This window comes from Silurus aristotelis (genome assembly GCF_946808225.1).
Source record: "Silurus aristotelis genome assembly, chromosome: 29".
Lineage (NCBI taxonomy): Eukaryota > Metazoa > Chordata > Actinopteri > Siluriformes > Siluridae > Silurus > Silurus aristotelis.
This window is the reverse complement of record NC_139602.1, coordinates 5212567-5230249: the sequence shown is the minus strand read 5'-3', so window position 1 is coordinate 5230249 and position 17683 is coordinate 5212567. Positions and strand designations below refer to the sequence as shown.

Sequence of the window (17683 nt, the reverse complement as noted above, 5' to 3'; positions counted from 1 at the left end):
TGTTCAGAATTTTTTGGTGAAATTAAAATTTGTAGTAAATCTTAAAAAAATATTATGTATATAAAATTATGTTTATTTTTCCTTTGTTATTTTCTAAACGATGAATAAAACACTGGATATTTCTTAGTAAACCCATCCATCGTAATCCAGTGATTGAAAAGCGTGATTGTCACAGCCCACCCCTAACACATGAATGTTTCCATTCCGACCTGTAAATTGGATTATTAACGGATTATTAAACTACATGTGAAAAAGCATAATCCCATTAAGAGTTCCGTGAAGGTTTGAGGAACATGGCTTGTAATTATTGAAGTATTTTAATATCTGTACATGTGTACGGATTTAATGCAATCGGCAGGATACACACTGCCATGCTTATGTAACCATTGCTCTTCTATACCCTTCAGTCACTCCCACATGCACACACACCTCCATTAAGGACAATTCCTGTGTGTATGTGTGTGTGTGTGTGTGTGTGTGTGTGTGTGTGTGTGGTAGCTTTTGGAGCTGTATTACTTATCATCATCAATCAGACAGCATGTGCAACATGAGCAATGATCATGTTTATATATAATAGAAAATCAAATCTTAAAGCCACTCGAGTGTAGAAAGTCAAATTAAGCCTTAAAGATGCAAACTTGCTTTAATCACATTTCTATTATATCTTGTGTGTATGTAAATGTGTGTGTGTGTGTGTGTGTGTGTGTGTGTGTGTGTGTGTGTGTGTGTGTGTGTGTTTGTATAACATATGCATATACTTCTTAAATGCAAACCAATTTTTCCTTCTAAATCAGTATTTCCAATCTTATTTAATTTACATATCTTATGCAATGTGCTAAACTAAATAAGCTGCAAAAATTGTGGATCACATGATCACTATTATTAATGATCAATTAATTAATTAATTAATTAATTTAGCATTGCTTTATGTTAAAGAAATCAGACCAACACACACAACCTGAAGGTGACAGAACATTGATCTAAAATAAGATGATGCATCTGAAATGTGTGTAAAAAAAAAAAAAGGGTTAAAAAAAAAGGTTTTAATAATGTAATCTAAATACTCCAGTCTGTATCATCCTGAAACTGAACATGTACATAACCTCCGAATTCCAAGATGATTGTAAAAGGAATCTTCACCACAAATTTGCGTTATAATTTAAGTAAATCAGATCAACTCATCACAAAGTTGGAACGTTGCTAATAAAACACTACTAGAGTGCAGGACTAGCTTTCACACTGCTATTATATATTATTAAAGTCTCAAACACAGATACACTGAAAATATCAAATGTTAAAAGCCACAATGAAACAAATCACTGTGATGTTTTTGTGATTGTTTTTTTTTTTTTTATGACTGATACTCAAAAATAGTTTTTTTAAATGTTTTAAGTGATTTTTCTGTGATTGCTAATAGTTAAACACACATTTCCTTCGATGTTTTTAAATTTTAATAGTTAAACATTAGTTTGTATTTGTTTCTTTTTAATGATTTTTTTTTCAAAATTACTACTAGTTAAAAGTTAGTTTCTTTATGTTTATTTGGTTATTATTTTTAATTGTTAATAGTTAAACACTAGGTATTAATGTTTTTAGATGACTAATAGTTAAAAAAGGTTTCGTGATGTGATGTAATAGTTTTGGTGTGATGTGAATGAACTAGTTCTTGTGGATTTTTTTTAAATAACTAATATTCAAGCAATAATTTTGTGTGAGTTTTCTGCATTTTTTTATTACTTATAGAAAAGCATGAATTGTTTTTTTTTTAGTTTTTCAGATTACTGATGTTTTTATCAAGTAATACATTAGTGAACTGTCTCTCGCACCAATGAAAAACAAAACTAAAACAAAAACAGCTAAATTAATCAACAAATTCAGCAGATGTTTACAGAGAACATGCTGCACATTTACCAATAATCAACCATATCATCAGAACCAGATATCATCCAGATTGATGGAGTTAATAACAGACCGAAATAAACAGTTATAATGTAAATATCATAAATAATCATAAAAATGTGAGAGCATTTTATTAAACTGATAAATACAAAATACTGAAAAAACACCCCCAAAAATATATATTTAGTGTTTAATACAGCAGGTTAGTGTGTATCTCATAGTAGCTGGTGGTTTAGAAGGACACACATAGCTGAAGATGCAGACTAGCTTTAGGGACACGTCACTGACCCTCCAATGTCGAAACGAATCGTGCTAAAATATAACGTTATAGCTGCTTAAATACAATTAATAAAGCCAAAGTCCAGTGTTTTGGAGGTGAAGGTGAAGTGAAGCTCAAACGGATTCACCATCCGGTGAAACGCCTCTGAAGCCGCCAGCTCGCGCGCGCGGTAACGGTCTCAATTTCAAAATATAACCCCCTCGTTATGACGTAGTAACATCGAGCCGATTTCAATCCGCAGCGCAGGTGTGAACCCGGATCAGATCCGCTTTCAATCCGTCAGCACGAACCTCTGAAACCCGAACCAGAGTGAGAAAAAACCTAGTGCTTCAAGCTGCTAGCATCGGGTGTAAATACTGCAGCACATGACGACATCTGGCTCAACGCTGGACACCAAAAAGCCATGAAAGCTAGCAAAAGCCCACCACCACCACCACCCAACAAAGAGCTGCTGAAAAAAAACCGCCAGTGAGGTAAAAGCCGACATTTTAGCAGCCCTCACCCTCATCCGTGTATTTCTGCAACCGAACATCTACAGCTAGGATTCAGAAAACAGCGTTTCCACACCAAGCATTAGTGCTAATAAAGAGCAATTACATCCTCACATCACACACACACACACACACACACACACATCCTTAATCACAAGATTCTGTACAAGAACTTTAAACCCTAGAATATTTGGTGGTTGAGGGTCACCATAAGCAAAACCAATGAGCGACACCCTGCACTGAGAAGCCTCCTGTCTGTTAGCAGTGGTTTTAACACCTGAGAGATGATCAGAAGAGCTCTGGTGGACTCACCTGGTGAACAAAGACGTCTAATGGAGGGTCCACTGAACGCCCCTCGCTGTGGGTCATCGATATAAATCCAAATCCCATGCGCACATTGAACCATTTGCAGTAGCCCGATCCAGCCAGGACCTGCCCCGGGCTCCGCTCCTCCTGCCCCGGGCACTTGGCGATTTCTCCGCCGGGCCTCCCTACAGGGTCAAACAGAGCAAACACACTGCTTAGTGATGTAGACCTGCAGCAACATGGAGTTTTCATCAACATGGAGTTTTCATCAGACACACACACAACGTGTGTGGGCGAAACATGGAAATTCCCATTTTCCTCCGAACAAGGTGTGTGTTGAGATACATCACATCTAATCATGTGTGTGCACCACCGGGGAACCACCATCACGCAGGAGCTCAGCTGCATGTGAGGAACACGGCTGTATGAACCCCCTGCTGATGCGATCGCTCAATTCCACAACAACTAACTTTACACGACTTCCACGTGCGTACCGTAAATCCCGAGCACGTTTTCTCCCCCTCTTTTTTATTTTGTATTGTGTGTGTGTGTGTGTGTGTGTGTGTGTGACGGTCAGGTGCGCGTGCGACACGATACCCCCCCCCCCCCCTTAATGACCCCTCACCTTTAAGCATCTTATTTCTAGGGCGAAGAAAAAGAAAGAAAAAAAGGGAACCGCTTCCCCCCCCCCTAATCGCGCGTGCGATCGCGCGGCGTAAACAAACCCGCGCGTGCACAAAACAACTGAGTGAAACTACCGAGACCCGGTGCTCCGTCCCGAGAGAGCGAAATGAAAGTGAAATGGTGAACAATTGCATTTTTGTTCATTATTATTATTCTAAGAGGAAGAAGAAGAAAGAGAAGAAGAGGAGGAAACAAAATCGGGGTAAAAACCTTCGGCCATGTTTCCCCGCGCGCGGAACCTCCGTGTTCCTGCGAAGTTCCTCCGGTGGAAAAAAAAAACACGTTTCCTTCGCAAAACGGGGCGATCGATGGTGATAATGTTGGTGATGATGATGGTGGTGGTGGTGATGAAGATGATGCGCGTCACCGTGGATCCGACATTGGGATTTTCGAGCGCGAGCTCGCATGGTACAGCGTGCTTCGCCTCTTTTGATGTTTTGCTCACGTCTCTCTCTCTCTCTCTCTCTCTCTCTCTCCTACTCTCTCTCTCTTTTGTGACCTCCTCCTTCTCTCTCTCTCTTTCTCTCACTGTTTCTTTCTCGTTAGCTGGCTCCTGATTGGCTCCTGTCCTGGAGCACGTGACTTGAGTTCAGTCCAAATCACCAAAAAAGACACACACTACCGTACTAAATGGGTTTAGTACCTGCGGTGTGTGTGTGTGTGTGTGTGTGTGTGTGTGTGTGTGTGTGTGTGTGTGTACCGTACTGTGCATTACGGTAGAACGCGCTTTAATTTCTCCCGAATTTTGTGCAATTGTTATTTTTTTTCACACATTTTCTATTGTAGTCAATACAGGATATAAAATATCATTTTTATCTCGAGTTTGCGAATCTGATCATTCAATGCATTCAACAACTGCCCACGACCCAAAGCTAAACACACATCATTTTCATGGTTAATACATTCTTTATAGATAAAACTCTAAAACAGCATCAGTGCAGTCTAGAATCACTATTAATCACATCTCAGAGCGAGTTACTAAACACACCTTCACATAATCTTCCTCATCGAAATGGGTAGCTTGTAACATTTACCAGCCTATAAGATGAATAAAGTGAGACAGACAGCATGCAGCTTTATCATTTGTTTAAACATTGCTTTATTACAAAAATATATATAAAAAGCTTTTAAAAAAAAAAAAAAAAAATTGGTCATGCATCAGCATGGAAATAAATACTAAAGAATATAAAGGAAATAATCTAGACCAAAGAATATATATTTATTATCATAATCTAAAAAAAATGAATTTAAGAAAGAACAAATATTTAAGGATATTAAAGACTATTTTACATATCTATCTTTCAACTACAATTACTTACAGGCCACATACTAAAGGTACAAAATGAACATATCCTGGATGGTATCACATTTTTCTGAAAAGGCTCCTTTGAACATTTAAATAATTTCCTGTTTTTGTTCTATGCTGTCAGTGGATTTGTATTTTTTTTGCTTGCTCATGAAAAACATGTTTTTCACCATATTATGAAATATCAGCACATATTTCACAAACTGTTTGCCTTCTTCTTCGTCTTCTTCTTGTTTGACTCAGAAGGGGTTTGAAACCACTTTGGAAAAGTGAATCAACAACTACCCCCACCTTCCATCAGGATCTACCCCCTCACTCTAACTCAGGAATGTCACTACCCCGCCCCCCAGACGCAGTAGGCGTGTCCCAGTCCGACCACCGTGTGAAAGTTGTGTAGATGTTGGGTGCATGCTCGTGTCCAGTGGTCGGGGGTGTCGCAGCTCGGGTCACTTGAGGTTTCGGTTGCCATCGTCTGCGTCAAATAATATCCTCGTCCCAGTCACATCCATCCTTCACTGAAAAGGCTTCTGGTGTAAGTGGAATATTTCTCTGAGTGCACAAATTTGTACCCAACATATAAATACAGTCACTGATGCATCTTAATTTAACTGTAGTAAAATTTTATGGTCTAGTCTGTAACTTATAATAGTTTTAAATGCACACGTATATTCAAAATCTACAACAAACTGCTCCTTAATATCCACTGATGTCCAGTGTAACAATAAATACTGAAGATACATCAGTAAGAAGGAAAAGTACATTGTGGGAATTTTTTATTTTTTAGATTATGAGATCTCTAACAATAAATAAATCTACTCTGGTACGCTAGATTACATACTTAAGATAAACAGACTACAACTCAAAAATTTGACATTTTTTTGTTTAACAAAGCAAAATTGGAAAGTGTTAGTTTAAGTGTTTCAGTAGTAAGTACAATGTATTTTGTATTTACATTGTTGTTCTTTTCCTCCAAAATCTTGTGTATTATTGTTTCTGAAGCTCTTGCTGATAGATATAAGCTGTAAGGATTAATGAGTTTTTATGGAACTTAAACATTTCGATGCCTGCTAAACTGTGAGAAGTATTATTTAATGCGGTGAGGTGGAATATTAAATGTGCCTTTAATGACTCTGAAAACCATTTGAAGCTAAACATAGTCACTCCTTAGACACTAGAAATGCAAAATTTAGATAAACCCTAAACACAAAAAATTCAGGTCAACCTTAGACACTAAAATGCAAAGCAATATACTAGATAGTACCACAGCTTTAAGAAGAAACATGTACCACAGTCTTGTACCTGTACATACGAGAGTGTATAGTGTTTTGTCTGATACTTAAAATTACTCTGTGGCACATAGACCCTAAATCTATTTCCAAATCTATTTTATGTTTATCATCTGAAAATCTGTAAGAAACTGTTCTTCTAACCATGTGCACAATGCAATATGTTAAAAAATTGCAAAAAAAAAAAAAAAAAAAAAAAAAAAGGATTGGGTTTTATTAAAAAATGTAGCATTTCTCTTTTAATTGTTAAATTAATACATTTGCCTGAAGTTTACTTTGTTCCATAAATCACATACTAACTTTGTATCTAAAGTCACAAAAGGCAAAACGTTTCTCCTGGTTTCTCAAACTATGTTTCGGTTGACTTTTTAAAGACACATTTTATTTGTAACTTTTTAAAGAGTTTATTCCATTTATATAAAATCTTATTATCGATTTAAAAAAAAAACTAAGGACCCTTCAATATTTCTTTTTGTAGGAAAATTGTCTTAAAATATTGTGAAAATTGGAATAGGTTGTAAATTTTACAGGATACAGGCACTGCAATGTTTGGAAATGTTAAATGTTTTTTTACTGACTTGGTAATGCAGAATTCATTAAATAAATATACATAATAAAAATTGTACTAAAAATGTTTGTTGTATAAAAATCTGTATGATGATAATAAATGTAAACTGAATTAAAACATTCAGCCAAGTTAAATATCAAACTTCATGAAGGATAGTACTGAACATTTTAGAATGAGTGGAGAAGAAATAACTTAATAGGACCGTAATAAAAGAGAAGTTAGTTTATATATTATATATTTATTTAGGCTAAGTTTTATATAGTGGGTAGGAATCAGTAAGATGAAAATCCACCTGTAATGTCAATATTATGATTTCAGTGTTATGATAATTATGGTGTGTTACACCTGTAATGCAGGTATTCATGATTTTTATAACATTTACAAACTCTGATTCGATTGTTACAATTGTTTACAAATGTTTAAAAATGTTTACTTTTTTTAATTTTATATTTTCATGTTAAACAATTGTTTTTATCTTTTAAAAACAAAATTTGATTAAGAATCATCATAAATATAATTTATCAAATTGATCATTTACTGTAACAATTATTTGTTTCCAAAGATTTTTGAAAATGTAAAATTTCTCTTTTTGAAGATTTATTCCAATATTCACTAATATATTTTAGATTTGATAGTATATATTTATATTAACATCATATGGTTAAATGTTAAATGCTATGCTTTATCATCTCAATTTCTAGGGTAGTTTTTATATTCTGTCATGTGTATTCGAATGTAGTGGATCTTTAGAAACTAATACAAAAGGTCCAAAGAGAAAATACATCCAACCTATACAGTACAGAATATGTATTTATGTATCTATGTATCTATCTAGCTATGTAACGAAACATATGGGTATTTGTTTATTTAAAAATCTGATTCTATGTATTTTGCGATGGAATTATTAATGAAAATGGTCTAGCATAAATCTAATTAAATAAATTTAATTAATTTAAAGTATATAAATGCCTCTGCTCTCTATGACTTTATATATATATATATATATATATATATATATATATATATATATATATAGAGAGAGAGAGAGAGAGAGAGAGAGAGAGAGAGAGAGAGAGAGAGAGAGAGAGAGAGAATTGTTTATCATAATATTTTTAGACATCTTTTCTCTAAAACATTTTTTTCCATATGTCTTTTTGCATAGTATTGTATTTCTTAATGATTTGTACAAAACCCACAGACTATACTATAATTGTGTACTAAATAATAAGTTTAACTAAATTTTTATTATGTCTAAAATAATGGCAAATTATGAATTTGCAAAATTATAATTATTATAATTGTTTTCCTTAAATAAAGAAATAATATAATACATTTGTTTTCAGTTATTATTAGTAGTTAATAGAATCTATATTTAAATGAGATCTATTACTAAAACTGTATTTTTTCTTAAATTTTTTCTACATGTATTTCTTTTACAAATATTAAACTGTGCTTCTGTAGTCTTATGTTTTTATAATTAATTATACATTAATTATATGGATGTCCACACAAGTCTATAATTGGATTTAAAGCTCAGATGCTATTTCTTTTATTGATTTATTCATGCATTTCACTCTCAGACCTTCAGTGGGCGTCCTACCTGAACCAATTCACCTCTTAATACCACCATTATGCTGCCACAGCTATAGACATCAGTATTATAGAGAAACGCAGTACAGCAGAGCGCTGCATCACAGACAGGAATCTCATACAGTGAGATTAAAAGTCATTATTAAAGCAAGAAACCCAATGAGCAAAATTCAACAAGTCTCGTTTCACTGCAGCCACAACTTCACCCCCCGCATACATCTCTAGCAGAAGCTTTGAGATTAACCTTATAAAAGTAACCTGGGTTTTCCCTGCATTTTCAATGATAAAAATGCATTTTTACATATATTACGGTTTTTCTAGGAATTAGAAATGAAGGAAAACGTAATAATTTTTTTGTGCAAATTGTACAGGAAAAAAAAAGAGTATAAACGGTTAATAAAAAAAGCTTAACAGCTGTTTTTAACTGCTTTGGCCGATCTTTCCTCACAATGTCTGGCTTTTCTTGAAAAGTCAGTCTTGTAAATGTCCTTGTAATCTTAAATAAAATTGTATCTGCGACCAAATTGATTTCTCCTCCTCTGTCAGCCATTGTAGGAAAAAACAGTTATAAAGAATATATTTGAGCTTGTTTGCTACAGACGAAGTCTCTTACCATCCAGTCAGGTCATGAAACTGCTGATGTGACTGGTCACCAGCTAGATGGTCTCAGACTATGCAAGTCACAGTCTGACTGGCTAAAACAACAACATTCAAGCAATATGGTTTTGAGGCTATAAAGTTTCTGCACTCTTCATTTCTGCTGGCCTCACGGCTGATTGGATAAAAACTCAAACGAACAAATTAAATTGGTGGCATTGCACACAAGAGAAATGCAATGAAATGAAAAGAATACACTATTGCAATCATTTAATACATGTTCATAGGCAAAAAAATATTAAAACGTAAGTCAGTGATTTTGATCAGCAGAGAAGTCTTTACTGGTGATGAGAACCACCACGGGTTAATTCCTTATATGTTACAGATGTTACAGTAGTCCTTAGTCACTGATGTGTAATGGAGTGTGTGCTGTATAATGGATTGTGTGCTGTGTGGTGGAGTGTGTGTTGTGTAATGGAGTGTGTGCTGTGTAATGTAGTGTATGTTGTGTGGTGAAGTGTGTGTTGTGTGGTGGAGTGTGTGCTGTGTGATGTAGTGTATGTTGTGTGGTGAAGTGTGTGTTGTGTGGTGGAGTGTGTGATGTAGTGTATGTTGTGTGGTGAAGTGTGTGTTGTGTGGTGGAGTGTGTGCTGTGTGATGGAGTGTGTGCTGTGTGGTGGAGTGTGTGCTGTGTAATGGAGTGTATGTTGTGTGGTGAAGTGTGTTTTGTGTGGTGAAGTTTGTTTTGTGTGGTGGAGTGTGTGCTGTGTTATGGAGTGTGTGCTGTGTGGTGGAGTGTATGTTGTGTGGTGAAGTGTGTGTTGTGTGGTGGAGTGTGTGCTGTGTGATGGAGTGTGTGCTGTGTGATGGAGTGTGTGCTGTGTGGTGGAGTGTGTGCTGTGTGGCGGAGTGTGTGCTGTGTGGGGAAGTCTGTGCTGTGTGGCGGAGTGTATGTTGTGTGGTGGAGTGTGTGCTGTGTGGCGGAGTGTGTGCTGTGTGGTGGAGTGTGTGCTGTGTGGTGGAGTGTGTGCTGTGTGATGGAGTGTGTGCTGTGTGGTGGAGTGTGTGCTGTGTGGCGGAGTGTGTGCTGTGTGGCGGAGTGTGTGCTGTGTGGGGAAGTCTGTGCTGTGTGGCAGAGTGTATGTTGTGTGGTGGAGTGTGTGCTGTGTGGCGGAGTGTGTGCTGTGTGGTGGAGTGTGTGCTGTGTGGTGGAGTGTGTGCTGTGTGATGGAGTGTGTGCTGTGTGGGGGAGTGTGTGCTGTGTGGCGGAGTGTGTGCTGTGTGGGGAAGTCTGTGCTGTGTGGCGAAGTGTATGTTGTGTGGTGGAGTGTGTGCTGTGTGGCGGAGTGTGTGCTGTGTGGTGGAGTGTGTGCTGTGTGGTGGAGTGTGTGCTGTGTGATGGAGTGTGTGCTGTGTGGTGGAGTGTGTGCTGTGTGGCGGAGTGTGTGCTGTGTGGGGAAGTCTGTGCTGTGTGGCGGAGTGTATGTTGTGTGGTGGAGTGTGTGCTGTGTGGCGGAGTGTGTGCTGTGTGGTGGAGTGTGTGCTGTGTGGTGGAGTGTGTGCTGTGTGATGGAGTGTGTGCTGTGTGGTGTAACTTTCTGCTATTAAATCCTGATAAAACGGAGATTTTGCTCATCGGCCCAAAAAATAGTACACAGAAGCTCCAGCATCTCAGCCTGCATTTAGACGGTTGTTCTGTAACTACTAGTTCAACGGTAAAAGACCTGGGAGTTATTTTAGACAGCAACTTATCTTTTAAAAATCACATCAATCAAGTTACAAAAACAGCCTTCTTTCACCTTAGAAATATTTCTAAGCTAAGAAATATGTTATCTATATCTGATGCAGAGAAGCTCGTCCATGCGTTTATGACCTCTAGAATAGACTACTGTAATGCATTACTAGGTGGATGTCCTGCATCATTAATAAACAAGCTTCAGTTAGTTCAGAATGCCGCAGCAAGAGTTCTTACTAGGTCAAGAAAATACGATCATATAACCCCAATCTTATCGTCCCTACATTGGCTTCCTATTAAGTTTCGAATAGACTACAAACTACTGCTACTCACTTATAAAGCACTAAATGGTTTGGCTCCCATGTATCTATCCAGTCTCTTAACACGCTACAATCCGTCACGCTCCCTGAGATCTCAAAACTCTGGGCTTCTAGTAGTTCCTAGAATAGCAAAGTCCACTAAAGGCGGTAGAGCATTTTCACATTTAGCTCCTAAACTCTGGAATAGTCTTCCTGACAGTGTTCGGGGTTCAGATACACTCTCCCAGTTTAAGTGCAGATTAAAAACATATCTTTTTAGCAAAGCCTACACATAACACACATCACACACATCACATCACAACCTTGTGCTCCAGAACATCTGATCACATGCACATTATCAACTTGTGCTGTTAATATCATGAACAGCAGCTACGCTAATTCCTCTCCACTGCTTCTCTTTCTCTCCCCATCCCGAGGCTTCCTGAGGTTTGGCCAGCTCCAGTCACGTCCCACCTCGTGAAGATTATGGACCTATGGATGATCATGGAGAAGTAGATGCCGAGTGTTTAAAGGCCCTGGCATGGAGAAGCTGATGCTGGATCTATGATGATCACAAATTGTTCTGTATTGTTGAAAGATTTATGACCAAACTTTTGATGTCACCCATATGAGGATGGGTTCCCCTTTGAGTCTGGTTCCTCTCAAGGTTTCTTCCTCATATCATCTAAGGGAGTTTTTCCTTGCCACTGTCGCCACGGCTGCTCATCAGGGACAAACGCACACCATTCACCTTCACTGTTGTTTTCTGTAAAGCTGCTTTGAGACAATGTCTGTTGTGAAAAGCGCTATACAAATAAACTTGACTTGACTTGACTTGACTTGGTGGAGTGTGTGCTGTGTGGCGGAGTGTGTGCTGTGTGGGGAAGTCTGTGCTGTGTGGCTGAGTGTATGTTGTGTGGTGGAGTGTGTGCTGTGTGGCGGAGTGTGTGCTGTGTGGTGGAGTGTGTGCTGTGTGGTGGAGTGTGTGCTGTGTAATGGAGTGTGTGCTGTGTGATGTAGTGTGTGCTGTGTGTGTTTTAACAGAGTGTGATGGAGAGTGTGTGTTCTAACGGTGTGTGATGGAGAGTGTGTGTTCTAACGGTGTGTGATGGAGAGTGTGTGTTCTAACGGTGTGTGATCGGAGAGTGTGTGTTCCAATGGTATGTGATGGAGAGTGTGTGTTCTAGCAGTGTGTGATGGGAGAGTGTGTGCTCTAACAGTGTGATGGAGAGTGTGTGTTTTAATGGTGTGTGATGGAGAGTGTGTGTTCTAACGGTGTGTGATAGAGAGTGTGTGTTCCAATGGTGTGTGAAGGAGAGTGTGTGTTCTAACGGTGTAATGGAGAGTGTGTGTTTTAACGGTGTGTGATGGAGAGTGTGTGTTTTAATGGTGTGTGATAAAGAGTGTGTGTTCCAATGGTGTGTGATGGAGAGTGTGTGTTCTAACGGTGTGTGAAGAAGAGTGTGTGTTCTAACGGTGTGTGTGATGAAGAGTGTGTGTTCTAACGGTGTGTGTGATGGAGAGTGTGTGTTTTAACGGTGTGTGTGATGGAGAGTGTGTGTTTTAACGGTGTGTGATGGAGAGTGTGTGTGTTTTAATGGTGTGTGATGGAGAGTGTGTGTTCCAATGGTGTGTGATGGAGAGTGTGTGTTCCAATGGTGTGTGATGGAGAGTGTGTGTTCTAACGGTGTGTGATGGAGAGTGTGTGTTTTAACGGTGTGTGATGAAGAGTGTGTGTTCTAACGGTGTGTGTGATGAAGAGTATGTGTTCTAACGGTGTGTGTGATGAAGAGTGTGTGTTCTAACGGTGTGTGTGATGGAGAGTGTGTGTTTTAACGGTGTGTGTGATGGAGAGTGTGTGTTTTAACGGTGTGTGATGGAGAGTGTGTGTGTTTTAATGGTGTGTGATGGAGAGTGTGTGTTCTAACGGTGTGATGGAGAGTGTGTGTTCTAACGGTGTGATGGAGAGTGTGTGTTCTAACGGTGTGTGATGGAGAGTGTGTGTTCTAACGGTGTGTGATGGGAGAGTGTGTGTTCTAATTGTGTGTGATGGAGAGTGTGTGTTCAAAGAGTGTGTGATGAAAAGTGTGTGTTTTAACGGTGTGTGATGGAGAGTGTGTGTTTTAAGGGAGTGTGATGGAGAGTGTGTGTTCTAACGGTGTGTGATGGAGAGTGTGTGTTCTAACGGTGTGTGATGGAGAGTGTGTGTTCTAACGGTGTGTGATGTAGAGTGTGTTCTAACGGTGTGTGATGTAGTGTGTTTTAACAGAGTGTGATGTAGAGTGTGTGTTCTAACGGTGTGTGATGGAGAGTGTGTGTTCAAAGAGTGTGTGTTCTAACGGAGTGAGATGGAGAGTGTGTGTTCTAACAGTGTGATGGAGAGTGTGTGTTTTAACGGTGTGATGGAGAGTGTGTGTTTTAACGGTGTGATGGAGAGTGTGTGTTCTAACAGTGTGATGGAGAGTGTGTGTTCTAACGGTGTGATGGAGTGTGTGTGTTCTAACGGTGTGATGGAGTGTGTGTGTTCTAACGGTGTGATGGAGAGTGTGTGTTCTAACAGTGTGATGGAGAGTGTGTGTTCTAACAATGTGATGGAGAGTGTGTGTTTTAATAGAGTGTGATGGAGAGTGTGTGTTTTAATGGTGTGTGGTGGAGAGTGTGTGTTCTAATGGTGTGTGTGTGTGTGTGTGTGTGTGTGTGTGTGTGTGTGTTCTAACGGTGTGTGGTGGTGTGTGTGTGTTCTAACGGTGTGTGGTGGTGTCTGTGTGTGTTCTAACGGTGTGTGGTGGAGTGTGTGTGTGTGTTCTAATGGTATGTGGTGGAGAGTGTGTGTGTTCTAATGGTATGTGGTGGAAAGTGTGTTCTAACGGTGTGTGGTGGAGTGTGTGTGTGTTCTAATGGTGTGTACTGTTTGAAGAGTGTATTGTGTGATAGTAAAGTGTGTGTGTTTTGTGATAGTAGTATGTTTAATAAATTAGTGACTTGTGTCTGGTGCGAAAACCGCATCCACAGAAACACAGAAAAAAACCCGATCAGCTCCTTTACACTTCCACCACTTCCGGGTTTACGTCACGACGCCTATGCGGACGTACGTCGCCATAGTTACCATACGTGGCGTTCTATTTTTAGACTTCCACTGTAAAGGCTCGTGAATTCACCTAGCAGTGTGTGTGTGTGTGTGTGTGTGTGTGTGTGTGTGTGTGTGTGTGTGTGTGTGTGTGTGTGTGTGTGTGTGTGTGTGTGTGTGTGTGTGTGTGTGTGTGTTGGAGAAAATATATTTTCTAAACTTTGAAATCGCATTTTGTTGCCACATGTCGGAATTAAAGCCGAATAGAATTGTTTTATTAAAGAAATTAAAATAAATATAACAAATAGATAAATTATTGGACATTAAGAACAGTTTAAGTCCGAATTAGTTTTGATATAAAACAGAAAAATATACAGCAATATGTGTTAATGTAGTTTATAGTTGTAAATATCTATAAAAGATTACACAATCATATAACAACATATACAAAGTTAAATCAGATGTGTGTGTGTTTATTAAATAAATCATTCTGTAACAAAGAACCAGATATTTAATCCACATTCAACTTTAATAACAATTAAATTGAATAAAATGAAGAATTTCATCTCTTGTTCTTGTGATATTATTAAGTAAAGTGAATAATAATATAATAATATGTCAGATTTTCCTTCTCTCTCTCTCTCTCTCTCTCTCTCTCCCTCTCTCTCTCTCTCTCTCTCTCTCTCTCTCTTTCTTTAAACACACAGGAAAATAAAACAAATAAACTGTGTTTCTCAGTTTAACAAGAGATAAACTTTTTCAATTCATGATGATTAAAATATAAATCCTAACATGTCTTCACTCAAAGAATTGGATTTAGTTTTACATTTAAAATGAATTTATTTTATTCTGATTAAATTATTGTTATAAATCGTATGTTTTCGGTGAACATTTGTAAGATTTATAGTTAGAATTAAATTGTAGTTAAATTGAGCAACACTGAGTTGTTGTTCTTTAGCTGTGTTTCTCTGTTAGATGATTTCTCCTGAAACACTTCATTTCTCTACATTTTTGTGAAGATTTTTTCCAGCAGTTTCTTAAATGCGATTTTAATGTTGTGATTTTTATTAACTCCAGATTTCTAATCAACCCCTGAGATTTAGTCCTAAAAAAAACGCATGTACTGGTTTGATGTGGGTGTAAATGAAGGTGGTCAGTTTGTGGTTTCTGGACTGAAGAAGTTTCTTTGAGCGCTTCAGCTTCATGTTAAACGCGTCCGGTCCCCCACCCCCCCAACCCCCCCACCGTGTGGTTATAAATCATTAATTCAGATTCTAGCCCTAACCCTAGATTCAGAGTCGGATTCACTCAGACTGGTGTGTATTTGGTTTGTGAACACGTGGTGTGTGGGGAAAAGAAACAGAAAGAGGTTTCTGACTTGCTCAAGAACCCTGAGGCAAATTTCACCCCCCCACCCAGGAGCTGAAGAATCCCACAAACACCCACCCAACACTGCTTCCGTTCCTCCTTCCTCCTTCTCTTCCTTTCTTTATCTTCTTACAGGTTTGGTTTCTGGTTTGATTCCCCCCCCCGGTTTTAATTCCAGATGAAGATGTAAGTGTTCATCTCTCAGGGTTTCTCTTCAACCTCCAGATGATTCACTGTTTCTGTGATCAGGTGAGGATTAAATATGGATTTTTAGATTTTTGTGAAGTTTCTTGTGAACATTTTACGTTTTGTCTTTTTTTTTTCTGAATCAGCTCCTGATTTCTTTTTATAAAGAAGTTTATTATAGTCAGATTTTAACTTTATATCGTACAGCAGTATTTTATTTGGAATATTAAAATCCATAATATTATTTTCGAATGATGAAATTATATATATTTATTTATATTCCAACGATTTTCTCTCCAAACTACATGGTATTATTCTGAAAGATTTAATCAACGTTTAATATTTAATTATTTCTAAAATTATTATTGACATATTTATTTTTCTATGCGTATTAAAAGTGAACTGAATTAATGGACAGATGAAAACAGTCTGATTGTATGAAATGATTTTTAACAGAGTCTTACACATAAATGTTTTGAGTTAATAATTAAAGATTTGTAATTATGTAGGGAGTTTAAGACATTTTGCGCTGGAAGGTTTTATCGCACAAAATGTCGCATGCGATGATTTAAAAAAAGAAAATTGTAAAAGTTGCCATAGTTACCGCGGGTCGGCTCCTGCTTTGATGTTTTGTTTTTATTGACGGTACAATGCGGGGCCACGACGTCGCGGTTGTGACGAAAGCGGAAGTAGGAAGGGAACGCAGGGGTAAACCATCTAAAATCAAAATACTTTATTGATCCCATGAGGAAATTGTTTGGTTGCAGTTGCTTACAGTAAAAGTAAAGATCAAGTAAAGATTAAAGTAAAAATAAAAATAAAAAATACATATTAAAGTATGTATATATATATATATATATATATATATATATATATATATATATATATATATATATATATATATATAGATTATATACATACATTAATAGAAATAAATGTGAAGCAGATTGAAATGAAATTTGTAGCATCAGTATAAAAATAAAAAAAATAATAAAACATGGCCTGAAAGATCAGACTATAATAATAGTTATAAAAGTTATTGCACGTGTAACCAATTATTAATTATTATTTGTTGTCCACCTGCACGTTATTGTTGAACGGAAAGTCGTGAAAATTCGCGTTTCATAGACATTTTGTTCAACGCTGAAGCTAAAAGCTTTAAGGTCCTCATTAGCAGGTGAACGCTAAATGGCAGGTCGTTATGGTCTGTAACCATGGAAACAGCCGGAAAGCAGGAAGGTTACTTCCGTGCAGAAATGTCACCTGTACTGAAACTGCAGCACGTTTGTGAAAGTGTGTTACCTGATTATTACAGCTGGAACAACAAACAAATCAACCTGCATACATGTTTCATATCTAATCAACTTCAAATCAAATCAGAAAATTCCATTCCTACTTTATTTACATTATACATGGCATGAGGGTTATTTACGTGTACGTATATTTAGTACGTTTCTCATCCTGTTCAGGGTCACGGTGGATCCACAGTCTGGAAAAACTAAACACGAGGTGAGAATTTGCCTTGGATTTTAGTATAATTTATCATCATTAGTCCACGTTCTGCCGTGTTTTGCTAAAGGTTACGAGGAGCTTGAAGAACCAGAGAAAACTTCTGGAGAACATCCATTTCACACAGTAAGCTGAGGTCTGATCAGATGTCGGCCTCTTCAAATTCAATCAGTCCACATTAAGATTTCTGATGTTCTTCATTGGATCTGAGAAATCAAATCGTATTGGTGTTTTGAGTCTCCAGACCACCAGCAGCTGCTGTGACTTGAATATGTGTGAAAGCACAGTAATGTTCATCATTAAGTTCACTTCACTTTTTTATCACAAGTTTCAGGAAAAAATGGTCATTTCATCGATTTGCTTGAATTTTGGTTAAAAAGGGAAAAGTGGGAAATATTTAGTTAATATCTGTAATAAGAATCAGATTACTGGCTATGAGAACAGGAGTCATTTCAATCGTTAAGTGAAATAAAAAAATTTTCTTGCGTGTAAACAATATGAATGCTTTGGGT

At 37.6% G+C, this 17683-nt stretch overlaps 2 protein-coding genes across 2 annotated transcripts in view; both read right to left on the bottom strand.

Annotated features, from left to right (window-relative positions):
- Positions 1 to 4351, bottom strand: part of lin28b (lin-28 homolog B (C. elegans)) — a 22368-nt gene extending 18017 nt beyond the window's left edge. Inside the window, exons 1-2 of the mRNA XM_083534845.1 lie at positions 3871 to 4351; positions 2983 to 3161 (exon numbers count right to left, since the gene is read on the bottom strand). Coding sequence (XP_083390971.1) covers positions 2983 to 3161; positions 3871 to 3880 — 189 coding nt within the window. The 5' untranslated portion in view covers positions 3881 to 4351. The remainder of the gene's footprint in view (positions 1 to 2982; positions 3162 to 3870) is intronic.
- Positions 1 to 17683, bottom strand: part of LOC310722600 (uncharacterized protein) — a 1041764-nt gene that overhangs the window by 889282 nt on the left and 134799 nt on the right. The window lies entirely within an intron of this gene.